This window comes from Ixodes scapularis, unplaced genomic scaffold, assembly GCF_016920785.2.
Source record: "Ixodes scapularis isolate PalLabHiFi unplaced genomic scaffold, ASM1692078v2 PGA_scaffold13__105_contigs__length_92229423, whole genome shotgun sequence".
In the NCBI taxonomy this organism is placed as follows: Eukaryota; Metazoa; Arthropoda; class Arachnida; order Ixodida; family Ixodidae; genus Ixodes; species Ixodes scapularis.
The window spans coordinates 77,882,926-77,904,750 of NW_024609839.1; the positions used below are offsets into that span (position 1 = coordinate 77,882,926).

Below are 21,825 nucleotides of genomic sequence, written 5' to 3' on the forward strand. Positions count from 1 at the left end.
GCCAGTGCTTGGGGGTCGATATGGCTGCTTTTATTTGTCCGTTGTTGCTCGTTTACTTGCCGCGTAACCCTCGGGGTTACGCGGCAACGGTCGCTCGGCCCCTTAGCTCGGAAGAATCGAGGGCCCGTTCCCTCCTCGTGCACGCGCGCCTGCGAGACACATTTTGAGGGCAGGACGAATCGTCACCGACCCGCGTCCGAGCGGTGCGAGCGGCCCGTTGCCTCGGGGGGTCACGGCGGCCCACTCGGCCAACCTTGCAAGTCGCTGTCTGAAGCGCAGATTTCCTTATTTTAAATGCGTCGGCATTTGTCGTATTGCCGTCTCGGCGAGTGCGGCAGTCTTTCGTTTGGACAGTCGTGGTTTGGACTGGACTGGTGTCGTGAGGTTTCCGCCGGTTCCCGCCGTGCTCTTTCGCTCCCTTCGTTACGTCCACTTTCTATCTTACATGGAGGGAAAGACTCCTGGCCAAAGCCACCTAGAAGAGGAAGGCCCGAAGGCCGATTAGCCCGTCTGACGTCGGGCTAGTCGGCCTAGGCAAAGCCCAAGCGCGCCACGGAGCAGTGTTCCAGGGTAAAGGCCCGTTTACACACTTGCGACGTCTTAGAACTGAGTGCCTTGGAGCCTCGTAATATATGTTACGACGAGAGGACACGCTGGCGCCATCTATTGGGTATCAGTGGAAACTTGGCGATCCCGCATATTCTATTTCTCTCGCGCATCATCCTTTCTTTCTTGGCTCGAAAAACTTTTGTCATAAACGCGCCTTTTTCCTGTAGGTATTGCGCACATTTGACTTCGGAAATCCCGCGAAGCCTTCGCTGTAGTGAAATGCAGTTCCAGGGTCACCGCATAGATGGCACCAGCGCGTTCTCTCGTCTTAAGAAATTTTAAGAGGTTTCAAGGCACTCTGTTCTAAGGGGTCGCAAAAAGTGGGCGAGTTGGGAATCCCTCTGAAGGCCGTCGGCGGCCTTAGCCAAGCCTCCTGTGTGCGCTCATTGCCACGTTCGCCTCCCTGTCGAATGCCGCTTGAATAGACCCTTTTTCAAAGAGTCGAATCCACGCAGTGGCAGTCTGAAAAGACCCGGTATCTCCGCTCCAATGGCGGTGATAGAAAGAGGTCACTCCAACAAGCACCCTCGACTTCGTGAATCGGAGGAGACGTGCATGGACCATCTTGTGTAACGCCTTTTCTGATGGATGAGCAGCGTACAGGGTTGGGCAGAAATACTCAAATGTATTTGGAAATACAAATGCTGGGATACATTAAAATAGTAGCTAAAATACTGATGCAGAAATATATCTGTAAACGTGTATCGCGATACGTATCGGAAATACATTTTTAAAAGAGGCAAAAAGTATTTGGAAATACAAATACAGGAATACATTTTAGGGGGGAAGAAATACAAAAACAGAAATACTGATACTGAAATACATTTTTAAAATTTGTTTGAGACACCAAATGAGATAAAGCTTGAAGTTGGAGGTGGAAGGTTTTGATCCTGAAATTGCTTTCCCGTAGGCTTGGCACTTTGCCTTGAAGGTAGTGATTTCGAACGACGAGGAGTCCCTAATGGGCTCAAAAAAACAACAAAAACGTTCCATCAAGGACTGACCGCGGTCCCTTCCCTGACATCCTGTCTGTCTGGCGAGGGATGCGAAAAAACTTTGACCTCTAAATAAATTCTATGTCATCCTAAACCACCACGCCCCTGTCCAATAAGGACGCCTTTGTCAATATTTATCACATGACGTCACGGTGGAATGAACTGCTATTCTTTATCTTTAGGTGTGGCCTTGAACATGAAACTTTAGCTCGCTGCTGTATGAAAGGACAATTCGTTGTAGGCTACCTCGTTGAAGATCGAGCAGGCAGTGTCATTTCGATTTTTCGAGAATAGTGGACCACCTGAAGCATCCTGGAAGACATGTCTTATCTTCTGTTACGGTTGAAAAAACGATACGGTGGCATCCCTGTTGTGAAGCGCCTTCCTGTCGACCCTCCGCCACCGACGCATAGATTGCGGTCCTCAAGTTTCGTCTTCCGTACTCCAAATAGAGACCTCGTGGATTGCGACCTTATATTGCCGTCACAAGTGCGAGCTCTCCGAAAAACAGCGAGCTCGAGACCAGTCGCAGGTGTACGAAGTCTGGGTCGGCACAGCGAGGCCACGTCTGGGTCGGCACAGCGAGGCCACGTCTGACTTCCTTCCTGGGTTTCGGATACCAAGAGCAGTGGGTTACTTTCACGTCGGCTCATGACGTACCCTTGAGCCGTCCAATATTACGGGCGCAGCCGCAGGCGCATTCGGATATGTGTTGAACTTTACTGCGTGAGTGACCCTACTATTTCAAGTCAACCACTGCCAGGCTCTTGCTGCAACGGACTGTGACTCAGCTTTGCCGGCTGGGTGTACTGCATAGGCTAAGGCAAGAGAGACGGTTAGCAGCGCGCATTAGATGCCAGCAAATAACAACTAAAAAAATTCCTACCTAAGGACCTGCGACAGAAGATGTTCTGACTCCACTCCTGGCACGCCACCATGGTTCGAGTCCCCGACTACGCAACAGTTCGCAGAAGAGAGGAGAGGACGCATAGGGAAATAGTTTGGAGAATCGGAAGGAAACTTGGTCAGCAGGGTAACAATGCCCCAGCACCTCCTTGACCCTGGTGCCCTCAGAAGTAAAAAAAAAAAAATGCGTTCAAACTTGTTTTTGTTTTTTTCGGGGGGGGGGGGGGAGGGGGGGGGGGAGGGAGGGAGGGGGGGGGAGAAATTCTCAAGAAATGTAACGAAATACATTTTACCCTGATTGTATCGCAATACCAAGGAACATCCAAAAATGTATTTCGATACAGGAATACAGATACTGGCGAAAAAAATGTATCGCGATACAGAAATACAGATACGAAATGTATTTCTGAAATACTATCGCGATACATTTGTATCGCGATACCGCCCAACCCTGGCAGCGTAACCCTAAATTAAAAAATGGAGCTCTTTTTTTTTTTTTTTTTCTTATTGTTATTGTAGATAAGGAGTTTCCATGTCTGTTTGCCCAACAGCTCTACTTTACGAACACGCTTTTACCGATAAGTGTCTGTATCTTTATTGGAATAAAACGGTGTCTCCGTTTTGGGAGAAATGTTCTCGCCTTTTTGTTTCACCAACGTAGGCGGAAGGTTTTGGTCCGTGTTCCCTCATTCGGTCGTCCATCGATGTCCTTCTCGTGCCCAGCGGAGGCCCCGTGTCTGAAGGCCGACTGCTCTCTCGTCGCCCCCATCACGCGCCTGCGGCTAGCTGCGTTCTAGTGGCGGGTGCGCAGCAGCAGCTGGTCGTGCCCTCACCGCCACGTAACGCTCTAAATAAATCATCTTGGCAAAAAAAAAAAAAAAGAAACGCGAAAGGCGCGCAGGATGTTAGAAACGGACTTTTCACTTTCCTGTTTGCCCACGCGTCATTTACTGCTCGGTTTGAGACGCTATGTGCTCTCGTCTACGTGAGGTAATCGCCTTCGTGGTTACATATTTTGTTCCCTAGTTCACCTTTTGTACTGTCACTGGCGTTTTCTACGTCCAGGACGCGACGGCGAAGTCTGGGTTTATTTATTCATATACTTTCGCTCTCGATGATTCGGCGACCCGATGTGTCCTCGAGGTCCGCTTGTTTGGCAAGCTTTCCGCGGGTCTCGGAGTATGCGTCACGATCCCGACGCAAGCGGTCACCGAAGGATCTGCTCTCTTCTCTCTCTTTCTGACGTCCAGTGGCCCTTGCGGTGCCAATACCGAGTCAAGGCCAACGAGCGACGTCATCGCTGGTGGTCACTCCCCTCCCCGACCCGCCGCAAAACGCTCGAGCTAAGCGGCGCTGCGTGGGTTCACCGATGATGACGTACGCATAGAGCCTTGCTTTATAGGCGGTTATTGGCTGCGCCCACGCACGAACCGGGCTTGAGTCTCCGGCTGCCCGTTTGTCGACGGGGCGTCTGTGCGCAGTGGCTGGCGCGCCGCTCTATTTCTGTCCCCGGTCTCTGTCCGTCTGTCCGCCGTTCGCCGACGCGGCCTGGCACGGCCCCCGCCGCTCAGCAGAAAGCCCCCCAGTGGCCCCGAAATAGACCCACCCTGCTCGACGGGAGACTGCGTTGCCGCGTGTCTCCGGGGGCCGCGCTTTCGGGGCAGGGGCCCCCTCTTTCCGAGAAGAAAATAAGCGCGCTCCCAATTTGCGTCAGAGTAACGTTGGAAACCTTTAGCGCCCGGAGTCTGAGGTTTCCCCCCCGAGTATCTTGCGAGAGCTCTGAACCTTAACCTTTTTGACCCGGGTGGCAGGCTAACAAGCCCAACGCACACAGACGGAGCGCTGTGTGCATCTTCTATCTCCTGTGTCCTTGTTCGCGCTGTTTTACCCGTAAAGATGCTTCACCAACTAGTAACAAGCCCACCAGCGCACGGGCCTTTCTGTCCTAGCCTCGCAGCAGGCCACCCGGGGTGACGTTTTCTTTGAGTCGTATTGAGGGCCCTAAAGGTTTGAAATCGATATAAACTGGTTTTCGAGAACCATTTAAGAAAATATCCGGTTCCGGGGGCTGTGGTATGAAAATACGTGAACACGGGCTCGAGCGAGCGCCTCCCTCTTCTACCCTGTCCATGGATGGATGGATTGTAATGGCTATACCCGTTGTAACGGGCGGCAGCTTGCGCCACCTACCTTTCGTCCTAGCCTAACACCATTGCTTGTTTCCTCCTCCCCCATGGTGAGGACGATCTTCTGCCTTGCAGTATCTCGAGTCTGGTCGTCGGCCTTTAACCCGATGTATTGTAAAAGCTTGGTCTGCTGGGCAAGTTGGTAATCAACATTCATATTAAAAATCGCGCAAAAAAGACGGGACTAAATGACGAAGTACACCAGGACAAGCTCCAACTCTCACGACTGGTGGAGAGTTAGCGCTTGTCCTGTGTGCTTCTTCGTCTTTTTGTCCCGTCTTTTTTTGCACTATTTTTAATGTGAACTTTAACCCGACTCTGGCTTGTCTTTTCGGCCCCAAAATTCGCTTTATGACTCTCCTTCCGTCTCCTTCCGCGCATTGTTTCATCCTCGGAATCCTCGAACCCCGTTTTCCGCCAGGTGGCACCAGTTATTTCTAAAATGGCGGAACCGGTAACGGTCTCCATTCCGCCGTCAGGCGGAAAGAGGGCGCTGCTCGGCTGACTGTCTCAGAGCCGTAGACTGTCTGCGAGTGCCTCGCCACGGTCGACGAGCTCGTCGGGTTATTTGTGACACGCGTGCGGACGGCTCCGCTCCGCTTGGCTTCGACCCGCGTCTCTGTTCTTCGAAACGCCCGCGATCTGGTGCGAGTCGCGCTTGCCCTGCGTCGACGCTTTGAGGCGCCGCCGTTTGACCGCCCGAGGTTTCTCGGTCACGGACTGGCTGCACTTCGTGCGACAAAGCGTGTCTCTGCCCCGCTTCGTTGTCTCGTCTCGTGCGAATCTTCGCAAAGTCGTCTTACGGATTCTATCTGTGACGTCACTACGAGTATTCGCCCTTCCGTGACGTCACGAGTTGGCGGCCTGGCAACTTGTCAGCCGAAAAAGACAAGTAGGACGATGCGTGTAAAAATGGTGGTGGAAGCTCGGAGGGCCGTCAAAGCTGCTCATTTCCCTCGATGAAAGCAGAAATAACGTTTTTGTTCGTGCAATTCAGGAACACTAGGCGTGGCGACCCTGTAGCCTTTTATTTTCCCTCTGCAGCCCCACTTTTACGAGCTTTCCGGCATTAAGCTGCGGGAATCGTGCGATGTTAAGAACCATTGTCTGTCCAGTGTGTGGCCACTCTGCTTTAGAAACAAGCTACAAACGCACCACGCTGCTACGGTGTCTTTATCTCCTCTTTTTCCGTCTTTGTCTTTAATGATAGTTTTTGGGTAGCGTTGTGCGAATATTGGAAATTTCGAACAGTTTAAAGTAATACAGTCTTCGATATTCGCTTCGAGATGAACTGCGATATTCGTGCTTTGCAAAGTGTTGATCGCTGCGGGTTGGCCCCCTTGAGTGCGCTTCTTGCCGAGCTCGCGTGCACTGCGGAGAAGCAAAACACCCGCGGAAGCGAGCTCCGCGCGGGTGTTGCTTCCCCGCAGTGCACGCGAGCTCGATAAGAAGCGCACTCAACGGGGGCGAGCCGCCGCGATCAACCAACATTTGGAAAAGTATGAATATTCTTCCTTTCGAGCGTGACCTGCAGTCTCGGGGTTTTTGAATAATGTTAAGTGTACACCAGCTCGTTTGCGCCCTTGCATTTATTTTATTGAACATCGTACTTATGTGTTTGGGAGAAAAGCCCTCTTTCAAAGCGGGATGGTGCACTCGCGCACCGGGTGTATATAAAAAGGAACTGAAACTTTAGGAGTGTTAATATTAACATGCCAGAAAATGTTTCAAAATTAAAACTGGTCCTTATGCAAGGTTATATTAGGCAGAAATGCCCTGACAACTGGCATTCATTATTCGTGATTCTTTTTTGTATGTTTAAATTCGAGATTGGAGAAAAAATATTTGCCTATAGCAAGGTTTGTAAATCCACTCAATTAGGTATAGCTGGGCATCTCTAAACATTTAAGTTTATGTCAAATCCGTAGTTTAGTTGCCATCCCAATGCATCAGATTTTTTTGTTGAGGCGTGGTGCAACAGCAGTAAAAGGATTAATAAAACTATTCAATATCCAATTCGAAAATATTTGTCCAAAACCACTATGTGCTTTGAATTCGCTTTGAACCCAATACAATATTCACACAACGATTTTTTCATGCTTCGCAAAGTTTCCTTCAAAATTCATGTTGTCCTCCTGAGGTTTGGTTGACACTATGGATGGTTACCTCATGCTTCCAGACGACTTTTACTTCACGCTTCAAGACGACTTTTGAAATTTCTAAAATTTACTATAATAGAGACCCTGGGGACCATAGTTGTCTACACCAGTCAACCTTCTTTGCCGACTCGGAGCTTTGTCCATTCATTGTATAAAAATGGCAGTTGCAGGAAGACATGTTATGACCTTGTGGAACATTGTTCCCGATGATGAACTGTTGAGATGAATGCTAATGCGATTAAAGGGGTGTTATGTGCGTTCTCACTTTTGCACGGAAAAGATTGTTTCCCGGTCTGCCTCGCATTCGTCGGATAAACGGTCGTGCGTCGGCGGCTCTCGGTGCGAACCTTGTGGCACATTTGCACGAGAGGCCAGCACCCTGCAGTGGCGCCAGATATAACCTGGCGATTCGACATGGCAACTCATAGGTGGCGCAAGCTGTAGTTTTCATATCAGAGGTGCGGTTCTCGTGTGGGGACACGTTCCTATGGAACGAAAGCTGGCACCATCTACAAGCCACGACGTTGGACACCCCTACTGCTTCTGCTAAACATGGGACCCTTCCCTGTAACTTCCTTTCCAAAGTCTTTTCCTTCTTTTGGTCGAGGTATAATGTATTCGGCAAAAATTGTTCATGGTGCTTTCATGGTGGCTGCCTTCCAATGAAGCGGTTGATTTACGAGCCCGAACGACCTTTGTTTCTTCCGGATTACTGAAGGCTTTAATTGGAACTACAACGTTCCCATTGTACCTACCAGTGTGCGACTTGAAGTGCATCGGTGCCCTTGTCCTTTGTATTTGGCTTTGAATACTTTTGAATCGCTCTATCCGGCACTGGTTTTTGATGTATGCACTTTGCACGTCTACAGGCGCTGGCGGTTGGAGAGATGCGGGCCCAGCATGGTCATTACCACTCTGCAGTCAATGAGGTTATCTCATTCGATCAAAAGGCCCAAGAATGAGTCCAAGCTAGGAGCGGGAACATAAGTTGCTCAATTGCCGGCGGCTATGGTACATTAATCTCTGGATCTCTCGAATTGACTAGATGAAACTGCCGTCTAGCTCAAGAACCTAGGGTTGTGCTTCGTGTTCCTTATTTTTGGCACTTATATCTTTTGGCTATCATTTGGGGGATTTCTGCGCTTATTTTTGTTATTAACATAGTTCCTGGTCACTAAGATATGCTCATTATGTCTCCTGTAGATAAGTCATTTTCGAACCGGTGTGCGTGAGCAGGTGAAATCGCTTCAAACTTCAAGTGCATTTCACAGTGTGAATATTGCCTTAATTAACCTCCTTTTCTGGGCAGTATGTTTTGCCGTGCATTTGAGTGTTGTACTCATTCTGTCATGCGTGTGTCTTGTGGCGTGTCCTAACCGGGCCTAACCAGCATGTCTGTGTGCGGTGTCTCCCTCCTCACCTTCTAGCCCGCCCCCGTGTGCTTCCTCCCGTGCAAGCCTAGCCGCCCAGCATGTCTAGCCCTTCCAAGGAGAACCTGCCCAAGGTGGCCGACGAGATCCAGCAGGAGCTGTTCAGCTTCAAGGCGTCCAACCTGAAGCATGCGGAGACCCAGGAAAAGGTCACCCTGCCCTCAAAAGAAGGTAGGCTCGCGGTACCCCTCGGCACCCCTCGGCTTTCGCTGTCGGATGACAATCGCAATCGCTCGTCTGAGTTGCAGTGCAGCATGTACCTGATGATGCGATGCCCCTTTGGAGGGACTGCATGTGTTGGCTTTTTGACACATTGCGTTAAACTTTACTATGAAGGTGCCTGCTGGGCATTTATCCGAAAGTATCATATTTTCTGGACTATAGTCAACGCTGCCTGCCTGAAATCCTTGGGCATAGCTTGCCATAGTTTAGTCCCGTGAGATACCATTCACCCCGCAAGTTTCTTGAGCAATTTTTGCTTGCCGATCATGACTCGTGGCAGAAATATCTTGGAATCCGGCAAAACCATGTACCTAGCTGTCAATCTAGAGTATGTGCAGTTTCTAAAATGCAATTTGTGGGAACCTCATTTCATTGGGACAAGAGTAAGCCTGATGTTGTAGGACAGCACTGCGCTTTGCTATTTTGTGTAGCCTGCTGCGACTGTTTTGCTGTAGTGGAATATGCCCATTCAGCACACTAGTGAAGCACTAGCCGAATGAGCATGTGCTAGACTTTTGAGGCCTTTAATTAAGGTCCTTACCGCAGCAGGTGAACTTCTCAGCTGGTCTGAGTTACAACATACCGTGGCACCATGAGTGACAAAGCCGCTACATTGTTTCTATTGAAAGGTGCTCTTGTCAGGGGATTGGGATGTTGATTTTCTCTGGTTACAAGGTTGTGCAGGTTGCTGCTTATGGGCAGCTGGTGGATTTATGTGGCCATTTGGTAGGCGGTGCAAACGTGCGGTGGTTTGTAGTCCGTCAGAATGCCTTTGATTTCTTTCTGTGTGGCACGGTACTGCAGTTATGCTTGAAATGTCTGGATGCCGACCTGAGAAGCAGTACTGATCTCCAGACTGTGCTACTGAAGGGGCCATTTGGATAGTTGGGTTGGCGTTCGGTTACAGAGGCGGACTTTAAGGGCAGCTGAAGGGGCTTACGAATTTGAAAAAAAAACTGCGAGAGCCTGGGCATGGTCACCTCAAAAATTATATACTGTCCATATCGCCTTTTTCTTCTATGCTGTTATGGAGGAACACGGGATTGCAAATTAAAATTTGCATGGCAATCTAGCAGAAGTGACGTTGTCTGCAGTGTTGGGTGCTCCTCGCTCGCCTCTGGGTTCGCTCAAGGTACCCCACAAAGACACCACTCCTGATGGATAAGACGCGACGGAAGGTTTGCCGCATGCCCCGTGGCACTCGCAGCGCATTTTTCTGAAATGACGCTATATCCCACCCACTTTCGTCGCGGTATCCAAATTTGGAAGGCAAAACACCGTAGAATGACGCCGCTCCCAACACCATTCTTTTTTAAAGTGCTTCAGCTTCCTTTTACCAGTGCTGGGCGACACTAGAGCCCCACTAAAAGGTATGTGCTTCGGAGTGACGACACTCAAGTCATGTTGTCGCCTAAAATTGTTGTAGCCAGTTGACTTAAATCGCAGGAAGTGATTTTGCACTCCTCAAGAAATGTTAAAACAGTTTTCAGCAGTGCCAAACAATGTCACCCAAGCTTTAACCTCGGAAAGCCGCATTTTTTTAATCTCTGTGTTTGCCGATTGCGCCTGCTGTGCATTAGGCAACAAAATGGCTGCCGCCATTTTGGTGCTCAGTGCAGGTGGGCACAATTGGCCGTGACCATCGTTTGAAGAAACGAGTTCTCTTGCTTTAGAAATAGTGTCCTGAAGCGCGGGCAATGTCGTTTTTCTCGGTTGAGGCCAGCTTTAACATTTCTGGCGGGAATAAAAGCGTTTTCTGCGATTTCGGATAACTGGCAAGCACGATTTTAAGCAGGGACTCAAACTGAAAACCGTTTAGGAACAATTTTTTTTTATTTTGTACCGTTACTTGAAATTTATGAAAGCAGTAACTTATTTACCGGTAACCGATATTAACCGAAAAATTAAAATATTAGTTGTTCTCAAGAATGACCCTGAGGAGGGATCTTGGAATGTTATGGCCATTTGAGAGTTACTGTCAGCAAGTGGTGCTTCTGGTAATACTTTTCTGTTCAGTCTGAATTTAGGATTAAGAATACTTGGAATCGGTGGTTGAGCTTATAATGAAGTTTCTGTTTGTAAATCTGCCACAGTCCTACAGTCGCTACATGTATTCGGTATGTGTCACCTTCAGGGTATTAACAAATAAGTCAGAAATTCTGAAATATTCATCCAACGCTCTTTCAAAATCACCGTTGTTCCTGACCTGCAGTAAGCTAGTGTAAAGAAACAAGGTAAATTGACCATCGTGCAAAGATGATGGAAAAAATTTCATCTGATGTGTTGCAAGTAACTATTTTGGAACAACACAGAAAAAAGAATGTGAAGAGGTTTTACATTTACGTTTTATATAAAGTCGTTTGATATCTGGGACTTCTTTAAACAGTTTCTTATAAAGCGACTGTCTAGCATTTTAATAAAACAAATTATTGGAGAAACAGAAAAAAAAAAAAAAAGTTTAGGAACTTGTAACCGTTAACCGAAACCATAAAAATTAAAACTGAACTAGGAAGCTGACATCAACAGTAAACTGTAACTGAAACGTCATATTTTTCGGTTTGATTACCTGTTTTCAAATGTCAAGGTGGACAAAGCCTCCATGCTCTAAGTGTTGCCTATTCAGTGGCTCTAGGTACATACAGGCAGTTTTTGGGCGTTATTTGGGTCTGAAAATATTTGTACATATAAATGAACCCATGGAGTAGGAGTACATTGAAACTTTTCACGACTTAGTCCTTGGCTGGTGCACTTGTCATGCTCAAATTTCAGGAGTGGGTTTCGGAGCAAAAATGTAATCCTCAAAAATACCGTTTTTTTTTTCTTTTTTCTTTTTTTTTGTGCACAGGGAGGAAAATGGTACAAACCGTCCGGTTGGTGCCACCCGCAGATAGTGCCACACTTTCTTAGATCTGCTTTCGGGTGTTTGTCTAGAAGTTTTGGTGTTTTTGCTTTGTCTCGCCTTCTGCGACTATAGTGGCGTCAGCCGAACGGTTTTTAGTTTCCCTTCCTGCGTGTAAGAAAAGGTGGGGTTTTTTATAGCTTAAAGGTTTTTACTTAAACTTGATCTCGGAGTTGAGTACAATAAATGCACCTAAAGACACCTTTGTGAAGGTTTCATTGCACTCAGTCTGTCGGTTCATTAATGCGCCCTGCTGGCTCTCGGAAACGCCCCGTAGACCAGCGGGAGCGTAGGTCGGTCAGTCGGTCGGTCGTCCTCCCTGGGGGGCCTGCGCCAGAGGTGAGCCCGCACATCTGTTAAGGCATGGGGGTGGCTGTGGTGGTGCAGACGTGCAGCAGGAGAAGATGCACAACAGCCTGCTGGAGGGGGTGGAGCACTTCGAGAAGACGAGCATGAAGCACGTGCAGACCCAGGAGAACGTCTGCCTGCCCAAGAAAGAAGGTAGACCGGGTCTGCTGCCCCAGACGGGCTCCACACAATCTCCCGCGCGCCCGGCCAACACCTCCCGGGTAGCGAGGCTGCAAGTTCCATTTAAAGGGACATGTCCCAAAATCTTTACCGAAGTTAATTTCACAAGATTAACTTTGCTCAAATAATCTTTTTTCAGCACAACATTTACGTTGCGAGGCTTTTGAGTCGGTGATTTCGAAACAGGCTGCTAGTTGGGGACTGCGGCCTTGAAGTAAAAGGAAAAAAAGTTCGGAGTCTTTCCCGACTCTCTGGCCGGGAGGGAGGTTGTGTGGATGACCCCGTGGTACCAGCAGTCGATCTCGCGCTGGTCTTTCCCTTGTCTCTTTCTTTCCTCTGGTGCTGGGATGTGTGCTGACCGTCCTGTGCGTTGTCCCGTTCGTGAACTGCAACTTTGAGCATGGTTCTCTGTGTTTTAGAGTCTAGTAAGACATGCAGCGTGCCCTTTGTTCGAGGAAAGGTAAAGTGTGAGTCCTCCAGTTTTGCTGGTGTGCAGTTTGACAGGTCTCAACTTCTGTCTGAACTTCCATAGAACAAAATGACTATCTACTGCTTTGTTTGTCACTGGTACAAAGTAGCTGTGTGCTGTGGTGATATGTTTCTATGACTTTCTAAAGAAAATGAGCATCTGTTAGAAAGGCAACACTGTCAAACTGGAGATTGTCAGAGTGCTGTGCCTGGATATTTTCTTGCTCATTTAGAAAATGCAATTTTGAAATGCTCGATCCTATCATTGTCGGGAAATGTTGCGAAAATGTTTCTTTCGCCAACTAGGTGTTTTGCGGGACCTGCAAGTTGCATTCCGTGTACAAGGACATTGATTATCGTCAATTTGTTAACGACTGCACTCGTATAACTTGTTGTGGGCTGTTGGGAGGTGAAAATTTTTTAGTTATATTATCTAGTCTTAGAACATTCGTGAAAGGCTCTCTTAGCTGATAAACTCCTCGGTCGCAACTAGGTGATTGTGTAATGCATTTATAATGGTCTTGTGGCACTTCCCACATGAGTGAGCGGCCGATTTTTCAAAACCTCGTCGATGCCAGCATTTGTGGCTAGATGCGTAATCTATTCTTTTCTCCTTCCTTTTATCCAAAAGAGACGGCTAGATTTTCTTAAGCTTTGTTTCCTAACGAGCGCTAGTTATTTGCCAGATTGACTAGTTCCGTGCCTCTTTTCAGATCAAATCTATTTTTTTCTACTATTGAAACGAAAAAAAATAAAAAAATTGGCTGGAATCAGTTCACTCATTCAAGAGCTGCAAGATTTGCCTCTTTTTAAAAACACCCAGCTGAGGTACCTTCTCAAAAGCCTCGAATTAGAGGGCCTAGGTTTAACGAGAGGAAGCAACTTAAACCATGGAGAGCGTTCGCAATTTAAGGGCAGACACTTCCTGCGCCCAATCGGTTGCAAGTGCACGTGCGTTGCGCTGTCACCCGGCGAGTAGGAGTGCGGGCAGACAGGCGAAGACTGTCTGCACTCCTACTCGCATTGCACGAAGACTCTTGCAAAGGATACGCTTTTGCCGCCTCGTCGAAGCTCGTATCGCAAATGCGGCTCGTAAACCACGTGACCAAGCAGTTGAAGGTGCTCTGCAATCTAGGCACACCACCTCATTTTGCGCTTTGTCTGCGTGCGTCGACGGACGTCTTGAGGATTTCTTTTTCTTTGTTTTGTTCGAACCCTCAGCGGCCCCAGCATGAACTCGGATAGCAACAGGCAGGCGCTATTAGGCAACATCAAGGGCTTTGAGAAGTCCCGGTTAAAGCACACAGTGACCAAGGTGAAGCAGTTCAAGCCCACCAAGCAAGGTAGAGCCCCGCCGGGGGCCAGCCCCCTGCACGACGTGTGCCCCCCCCCCCCCCCCCCCCCCCCCCGCCTGGTTCCCTCTCCCCGCTAACCGACGTAGCCGGCCCGTGCTCCGTTTCGTAGAGTCCAGCCGCGGCCGGCGCCCAGAGACGGCAGAGCGGCGCCAGAAGTTTGTCGTCCTCGTGCTTTCATTGCCGACTAAACCAATTGCGCACAGTGCGTGTGCCATAGTCCTGCACTTCTTTTTTTTTTTTTTTTTTGTGCATGTTTGTTTTAGTTGGTGATGGCAAACCGACGAAGACGAGCCCTGTGACAATACCCTTCTGGCGTCGCTTGATTGGCTCCGTTGAATTATTGCTTCGGCTGCAAGAAATGGAGTTTAGTTAAATGCTTTAGTATGCTCCGTTCCGTAGCTTCCCATGGGTGCTGGACAAGCGGCATCGGAGACAGTGTCTATTCTGTCGCAGCAATAGCACTGCCAGCTTTGCATCTTCTTAACATCGCGGGGCATGGATGTCGGTGTCACGGGGCATTTCAGCGTCATCGGAGAGAGTGAGCGCAGCTTTGCGCACGCTCAATCTCGACAATATCGACGCTCCCGTGAGGCTGTTAAAAAAAATTGAAATGCTCTTAATTGCGACGATTTTGTCTGTTAACTACACCTGTACAACATATTAGCAGCATGCTCTAAACCATTATGCTTTCTAAGCAATTGCGTGAAAGCGTTTGGATTTTTTTTTTTTTTTTTTTTGCTGCGGGAATACATATAGCAATTTTAATTGCTGAACAAGTAATCTACCGCTGCACTTCCGCGGCAGGGTTGTGGAAGTATGGTTCTTCGAACTCATACTAAACCATTATTGTTTTGGAGACTGATGCCTCTGCTCAAGAAATGTGGGTTTCTGGTGGGGAAAGATTCATCACCGACAAAGGTGCCTTAGCCTCTCACTTTTGTCGCACCTCTGTAAAGAACAGATCAGTTTAATTAAGTGATGCCACTCTCATGCATCTCTGACTGAAACTGTAAATGGTCTTGCGTTCCGACCTTGTGCAGCACCTGAACATTCAGGATCTAGTCTCGGTGAAATGCGCTCCTGCTGTTCTTGCTCTTCAATCGCTAACACGTTGCTATTCTTTTCGTACACCGCGATTGCATAATTATCGGGAGTCTATTTTAAACGGCGTTTTTCGCTTCCTCACTTTCGACCGGTGCTTGCAACCATGGTGCAGACTGTTCCCCACGGATTTATTTAACCTGCCCTGTGCTGTTTGGTTTTAACCACTTTGTTTTTCAGATCTTAGCAGTGGCAAACATACATGCAGGCTAGCGGCCGATACCACGAAACTGTGACTTAACATGTCTGTATCGGTCCGTCTACCTGTAGTTTTTAAACAGTTTCGCTACATTGTGCATCACGCACGACCTCCAATACCGATATAGAGTGCAGCGAAAACACGTACAAGTTAACCTCGTATGCATGGTGCGACTGACATTCGTTTGTTCCGCAAGTATTGCGAACGATGCGAAGCTTATCCGCGGGTTCTGTCGGCGTAGAGAACCCCACTTTTTGTCCGGTGTGGTTTATGTGTGGTGTGGTCCCGTGAGTACTAATGTCTCATGTTTGTCCGGCATGCCATCTCATTTTCCTCTACTTCACCACTAATCCGTCGTTTTAAACAACCCCCCTCTAAAAGCACTGCTGCATTGCTGTACCTCCGACCTCTCCCACCGAATGCCGGCGTGGGGCTGGAAGCGAGCACTGCATCGGCGATAGGCTGGGACTCGGGGGCTATGTCGGCCAAATGCCGACGTAGCCCCCGTGTTCCTGCGTCTCACGCCGGCCGCCGGGGCAGCAGCACTGCGGCTTTGCTTTTGGGAGGGTGTGAGCGTGCTGCTTTCCTGCTGACCCTGGTCTTCCTCCCCCTCTGTGCAGACATAGAATCTGAGAAGGAGCACAAGCAGATGATCGAGGGCATCGAGACCTTCGACCCATCCAAGCTCAAGCATGCGGAGACCCTGGAGAAGAACCCCCTCCCTACCAAGGAGGGTGAGTGCCTCTCGCGCCCTTCGTGGGCTCTCCGCTGTCCTTTCCATCTTCCAAACTGCCTCAAAGCAACTGTACGGCGAGGGTTGAATCCATATTATACTATACTATGTCTATACTCTATCTATACCCTGATGAAGAACTGTCCCTGTTCGATACGTCGGTATATATTAAGGTAAATGTTAAACTTGCCTCTCCATGGTTGCATTTTTGCTCAGTTGTCTAAGTCTACCCGGCCCATTTCACCCCCCTTCACATGTATATATATTTATATATTTATTTGCTTTGCTTGACAAACGAAGGAGACAAGGCAAAAAGTTGGAAAATTTGCAGCTTTACAAGGCCCCTATGGCAGAAAGGAGCAGGAAAACTTTAAAACTAAATGAATGAAAAACTTGAGCATGCTCTCATGCCCGGTCATTTATGCAGCGGCCAGTTTGCCCAATGTAGCATTTTCCGCGGGACAGTGGTACGATATACGACACCTGTTTGGCACGTAGCATATTATGTCTTGTGGGCAGCGTTGCTGAAGGGACTGGGAGCAAGGCATTTACCAGCCCATTGCCACACCTGTAAATGCAGCACAGATTTTCGCAATATAACCGTCCTTGGAAAACAATCATCTGGGGTGTCTTCCCTTGTTAAATGGTACCTTCATTACAACAAATCAACTTTCATTGCTCTAATGTGTCCTTTATTTTTCCCGGTTCACCCTGTCGTCTATTCTTTATATTAACCTAAAGGGCACTAGCTCCTGCAATATAAGGAGACTGCGTACACTAGTTGCATTTAAGTCTGCTCCCCTTTACTTTGATCAAGTCCTACGTTTTGAGTTGAGCAACTATACTCAATTTTATACTTAATATACAGCACTGTCAAATCTACTGGCACTAGCACAAGGCTTCATCTCTAGTTTGGTTTGCGCGAAAATGCGTGCAAATGAGAGATCAAGCCCCATGCTCATGCCAGCAGCTTTGACGGTATTGTATAAGCATGAAACAGTATACAGACCGCCACTGTGAACCTGTTCCCCTCCCATCTTGTTGCTCCCCTTTTTTTCCTTTGCTGCCTCACTCCACTCTTATTCACTCCATGATAGATGACAGAAGTCTGGCCTTTGCCATGCATAAAGTAATGCTGGAACAATATGACATAAGCTCCATGTTTTGTTGGTTACTTGGTAGTACCTCACAAGTGTTTCGTAGCCATCTCCAGTCATGCAATGTGCTTGCATGACTGGAATGTGTTTCCCACCGAGGGCTGTACACACATCCAATCTCAAAACAGGACTTTATTTTGTGCAGTAATGCAATGCCTCGAAAAGTGTTCCAATTCAGTTTCTGCAACACTCAAAACAGACACGCCACGCCAACACAATGAAACACTTGGCAGCACCGGAAAGGCATCAACTGCCCCATTGCATCGGAGAATGTAAAGATGTGGGACGATTAAAAATTATGTGGGTTTTCATGGCCATAGTTTTCAAATGGGGAAGCAAATTAAAACCACTGCTTCTGGAATATGTAAGCAACTCTAAAGGCTTTATTTTTCAACACTTTAATTGCCGCACCGATGTCTAAGATGTACATCGTATTTCAAAATCCCAACTGCACTAAAAAAACTTTTTTTTTTTTATACAAGGTTTGTTGTGGGAATGTAATGTTGTTGCAAAACAGGGAAAGACTGGAGAAAGGAAAAAAAAAAAAAAAGCACATTACCTGGAGGCCTTCTACCTCAAAACCCCAAGATTTCAAAAATTGTCTAGTCATCCTCCCACGTTGCAGCAGTTGCCTGAACCGTCGCCCAATCTTTCTTGTGCCGCAGATGGAATCGATAGTCGCTAGCCAAAATCCCCCCGACGGTTCAGCACACTCGCAGGTTGGAGTCCTTTCGACCAGTATAGTCGTAGTCGGGGGTGTCGCACACGTCTGTCAAGCCTCGAGGTTCGACTGGTCCGCCGAAAATTTTCAAAATTCAACGAGGTTAACCTTTTGCGTGGTGTTTTTGCAGATTTCGAGCACGAAAATCTTGCATTTCACGAAAACGCAATTGAAACTGTAGTTTGTTACGCGTTTTATGTTTGCACAATATGAAAGCGAGCGCAGCGCTTGTCATCTAGGCGGTGTGTAGAGCGAAAGTTCCTCCGCTACCATACCGCTACTTTTGCGAGGGTTCTGGTGACGTCAGAACATAGAGCTCCGATTGAAGGATGGTGGGCAGACCTCGAAGCAAGCTGCCTCGAGGTCTACCCACTGTCCCTCGGTCGGAGCTCTGCGTTCTGACATCGTCACAACCTCCACAAATGAAGCTGACAGACTTGCACTTCGCGTTGCCTCGGCTCGCTTTTCATTTTTGCACACGAGGACAACAGTCGAATTTTGGTTGAACTCGGCGTTAAACGAAAAGTCGAACCTGCGCGGGTTGGCGGCATCCCCGGTCGTAGCTGCGTGCAGACTGGCAGTGGCATGCTGTAGACTTCTGCCCACGGGCGGACCGCGAGAACTTACCCGTGCCATCCTCGTCTTGCAGTCATAGCCCAGGAGAAGGCGGCGTGAGCGGGGCGGCCCGGAGCGAGTCTTCACCTTTCGGCGAGGGATGCCAAAAAGCATTGGATGCTTCCAAGTCAAATCTGTACTTCCGTCTGTAGCTCCTTCTCCCTTTCTACCGACTTTTTTTTTTTTTTTGTACTGTCGTCACGGACGACTTCGGCTCCTCTTCCGTAGATATGCAGCGGATACGACGAGGAAGTTGCTCAAGTCGTAGCCAAACGAAGGAGATTTGTACTACCGCATTTATACTACGCGTGTCCACGGCGACATTGGGGGGGTGCAACGATCGAAGGGGGGAGGGGCTTTTGTTTCTAAGTGTTCCGGTCCTTTTTGTTTTCCCTGTCTGAATGAGCAAACAAAGGGGAGGGGGTGCGGGGTTGCGTCGAGATCTACCGAAACTTTTTTTTAAAAAGGCTGTTGGATGGCTATCTAATAAAAAAAGTTCACTTTCGATGGATCGGTTGTGTTGTGTGCAGTTCTTGCGTGACTTCTCTGTCCACTTCTTGACGTCGTTTTGGGCTGGGACAACGAACTGGTAAGGTTGTCATTTTTTCCATACCCGGATCTTTTAGGTTTTTCTCTATTTGGCTGGAAGGCTGCATGTAGGGGCGGATTTAGAGGGGGGGGGGGGGGGGGGGGGGGGGTCCGGATGTCCTGTCCCCCCTTTTTGATTTCTGCATGTGTAAAATTTAGGGCTTGAAACGAGGGAGATGGGGAGGGGTTTCCTAAACAAATGCTACGCTGACCAACACCTGACCCCCCACCCCTCAGGAAATTCCTGCATCCGCCCCTGGCTGCATGATCAAGTCCTCGAAGTCCTGTTAACTGGGAGTTCATGTCACAGCCCCATCTGTTCTAATTCTCCAAGGTTGCTACTACACTATTAACCATGGCTATGTTCCAAATCTACTCTATTGGATCACGTGGCAGCACAAATAGAACAGCGCTGTGGATTAAGAAGGGTCTTGGAATGAAAATCTTTGAAGTGCGGCCCATATGGTCGTGAACAATCTGCTCACCAATCACAATTAGATTGGCTTCCCGGCAGTAAGTAGATTGAAAATCAAAATCTAAGTAACATACGTCTTAAAAAAAAAAAAATATATCTGGCTTTTTTTTTTCTCTTTAAAAGAAGGGTTTTGTTAGTTCTTAAAGCGAGACATTAGTTTCGGATGAATAATCTCTGCAAATCTGGCTGCTTTGCTCTGAAGGTTCAAGCCTCGAGGTTAGGCAATTTTGGTGTGGATTCTAAATTCTGCTTGCATATTCTAATTTTGGGAGGATAAGTGTTTTGTACGGAAGTAGCTTTGTTTTAATGGCAGCTATGTAAAGTTTGGGTAATGAAACCAAGTGGTTTAGTGCGCTATTTGTCATTTGCTCGATGTGCTCGTTGCATGATAATTTGTCTGTAAAATACACGCCCCAATACTTGTACGGTGATGCGTGCTCTATAGTGTTCGTGAAAGTAATCAGTTTTGGCGGCGGATTTAGTTACGGAAATTTGTTTGCATTTACGAGTGTTAATGTTCATCTGCCATAGGGAACACCATGATGATATAGTGTTTGAATCGTCTCGGAGAATGTCATCAATACGTGTGCCAATTTTTCGGTAAATAGCACAATCATCAGCAAATAGTCTAATTGTCGATTTAATTGATTATGGTAGGTAATTGATATACAACCGAAACAGTAAAGGCCCACTTACACTACCCTTAGGGACACATGCAACAGTAACAGAACCCGAATTGCCAGACAAGTATAGAAGTAATAACATTCTAAAATGATGACCTGCTGATCTTTTGGTTTTTGAGGACGATCTGAGTACGCACAAGAACAAACCCGATGCGCCATACACGTGATCTTGCATGTGCAAAAGTTGAGGTTGCTAAAGCATTCCGCAGCAGAGTCGACCAGGGGCCCTAAGCTGGACACTTGGCGAAAACGTCGGCGAGAAATCGGAGGCCGCGATCGGCCAACGCCGCATTTTTTACCTTGGCGCCGGCCAATCATAGCCGCCGAATTTCTCGCCGACTTTTTCGCCAAGTGTCCAGATAAGGGCCCCAGTTGGAAGAATACCAGTATACGGATTAAGGACACCACTGGGGATCTTTCCAACATTAAGGAAATATCTATCTTGCAGTCTTCGTTTGGTTGCAATATTGGCGTTTTGGAGCCGAACTGGCCGAACGTTCTGTCTTTTCTCCCATTGGCTGCTATTTTGCGTATCCTTCTGGGACGCCTACGACTGTGCTTTCTGCTGTGAACTCCAGCATTGCAGACGAGTAGGACCTGCATGCGGTACGCGGGATGACAGTGGCTTAGTGCCGGGAGTTTTCGCTATGTGGTAGCTTTACAATTGCTGCCTTTTCTTTCTGGGCCTTTTTTTTTTTTTTTTTTTTTTCTTTCTTTCCTTTCTTCGAGACCTTGGGGCACTCCAGTGGCGACCCCTCGGACAGAAGAGGCGGACATCACGTGTACGTGCGGTCTGTCGGCTGCTCGACGGGTCGCTTGCGGGGTCCCACCTCGCGTCACTGGTGCGTGTCAGCAAAAGGACAGGTCAACCCGAGCCGCTCCGCCGCCTAACCACTCGCCATAGCGAATCTTTCATCCCCGCCGCCGTCAGAGACTTTCTAACTATACCACTAAACGCTCGCAACCCTCTACCAGCATCAATTGATGACTCCCGTGAACTGTGCAGGCTCTTTTCCCGTCAAGTGGTGTCGGACGCCTCATGAGCTGCGGCACCATAACCACTGACCACTGTTGTTGTTGTTTTGACTATTTATATTTACCCAAATTGTTTTTCCCCTTTTCCTTTCCCCTCATCCACGGTGTATGCGGCGACCGGCTAGCAGGCGCACACGCGTAAGGGTTGTTACCTTTCTGCCTAGCCTCGCACGTCGTCGCATATACATCATACTTCTTGTGCAAATAAATTACAATTACAATTACAATTATTGTACACCCGTGGTTATGGCGGCCTCGAGCGCGAGTTTTCTATCTTCCACACTTCGGTGCGCGTGCCGGAGGCGGAGCTTGTCCCGCTGAACAAGACAGCGGTTTTTCCACCTCACCCACCGAAGATCGCAGCCGGACACTGATTGAACGAGAGTTGTGGTGATGGCGGTGCAGGTGAGCTGGTTTAGTCAGAGTGAAACGAACAAGAACAGAGATAGACAGTAAATAAGACGATTGTCTTCACTCGGCGGGAATGCGAGACCCAGCCGAACTCTGACGCAACGCTAGTGTCCGATGTGTGGTGTAGGTAACCTTCCTAAAGCTGGAGGTGGCTCCGACAGGAACGCGTTTCCATTAAAGGGTCACTGACAGGGTATTTATGATCACCAAGGTTTTTATTCGTGCATGACATGCGAGAGCCCGACTACCCAGCGACCTGCGAGAAATTTTCAAATCTTCAAAATGTCCCGCATTTCACACTGTCATAGAATTCAGTCTGCAACTCGTGGTGCCATGCCGAACAACCGGGC

General features: G+C 48.2%; 1 protein-coding gene across 2 annotated transcripts in view; it reads left to right on the forward strand.

The window, feature by feature from the left end:
* LOC8036939 (thymosin beta) overlaps positions 1 to 18,794 on the forward strand; it is a 32,736-nt gene extending 13,942 nt beyond the window's left edge. The window contains exons 2-6 of one of the 2 annotated variants that reach the window (XM_029984354.4): positions 8,283 to 8,456; positions 11,794 to 11,907; positions 15,678 to 15,791; positions 17,613 to 17,666; positions 18,318 to 18,794. In XM_029984354.4, coding sequence (XP_029840214.2) covers positions 8,327 to 8,456; positions 11,794 to 11,907; positions 15,678 to 15,791; positions 17,613 to 17,632 — 378 coding nt within the window. In that variant the 5' untranslated portion in view covers positions 8,283 to 8,326 and the 3' untranslated portion in view covers positions 17,633 to 17,666; positions 18,318 to 18,794. The remainder of the gene's footprint in view (positions 1 to 8,282; positions 8,457 to 11,793; positions 11,908 to 15,677; positions 15,792 to 17,612; positions 17,667 to 18,317) is intronic. The other variant, XM_029984353.4, reaches the window with a different exon arrangement.
* Positions 18,795 to 21,825: the final 3,031 nt, after the last annotated feature.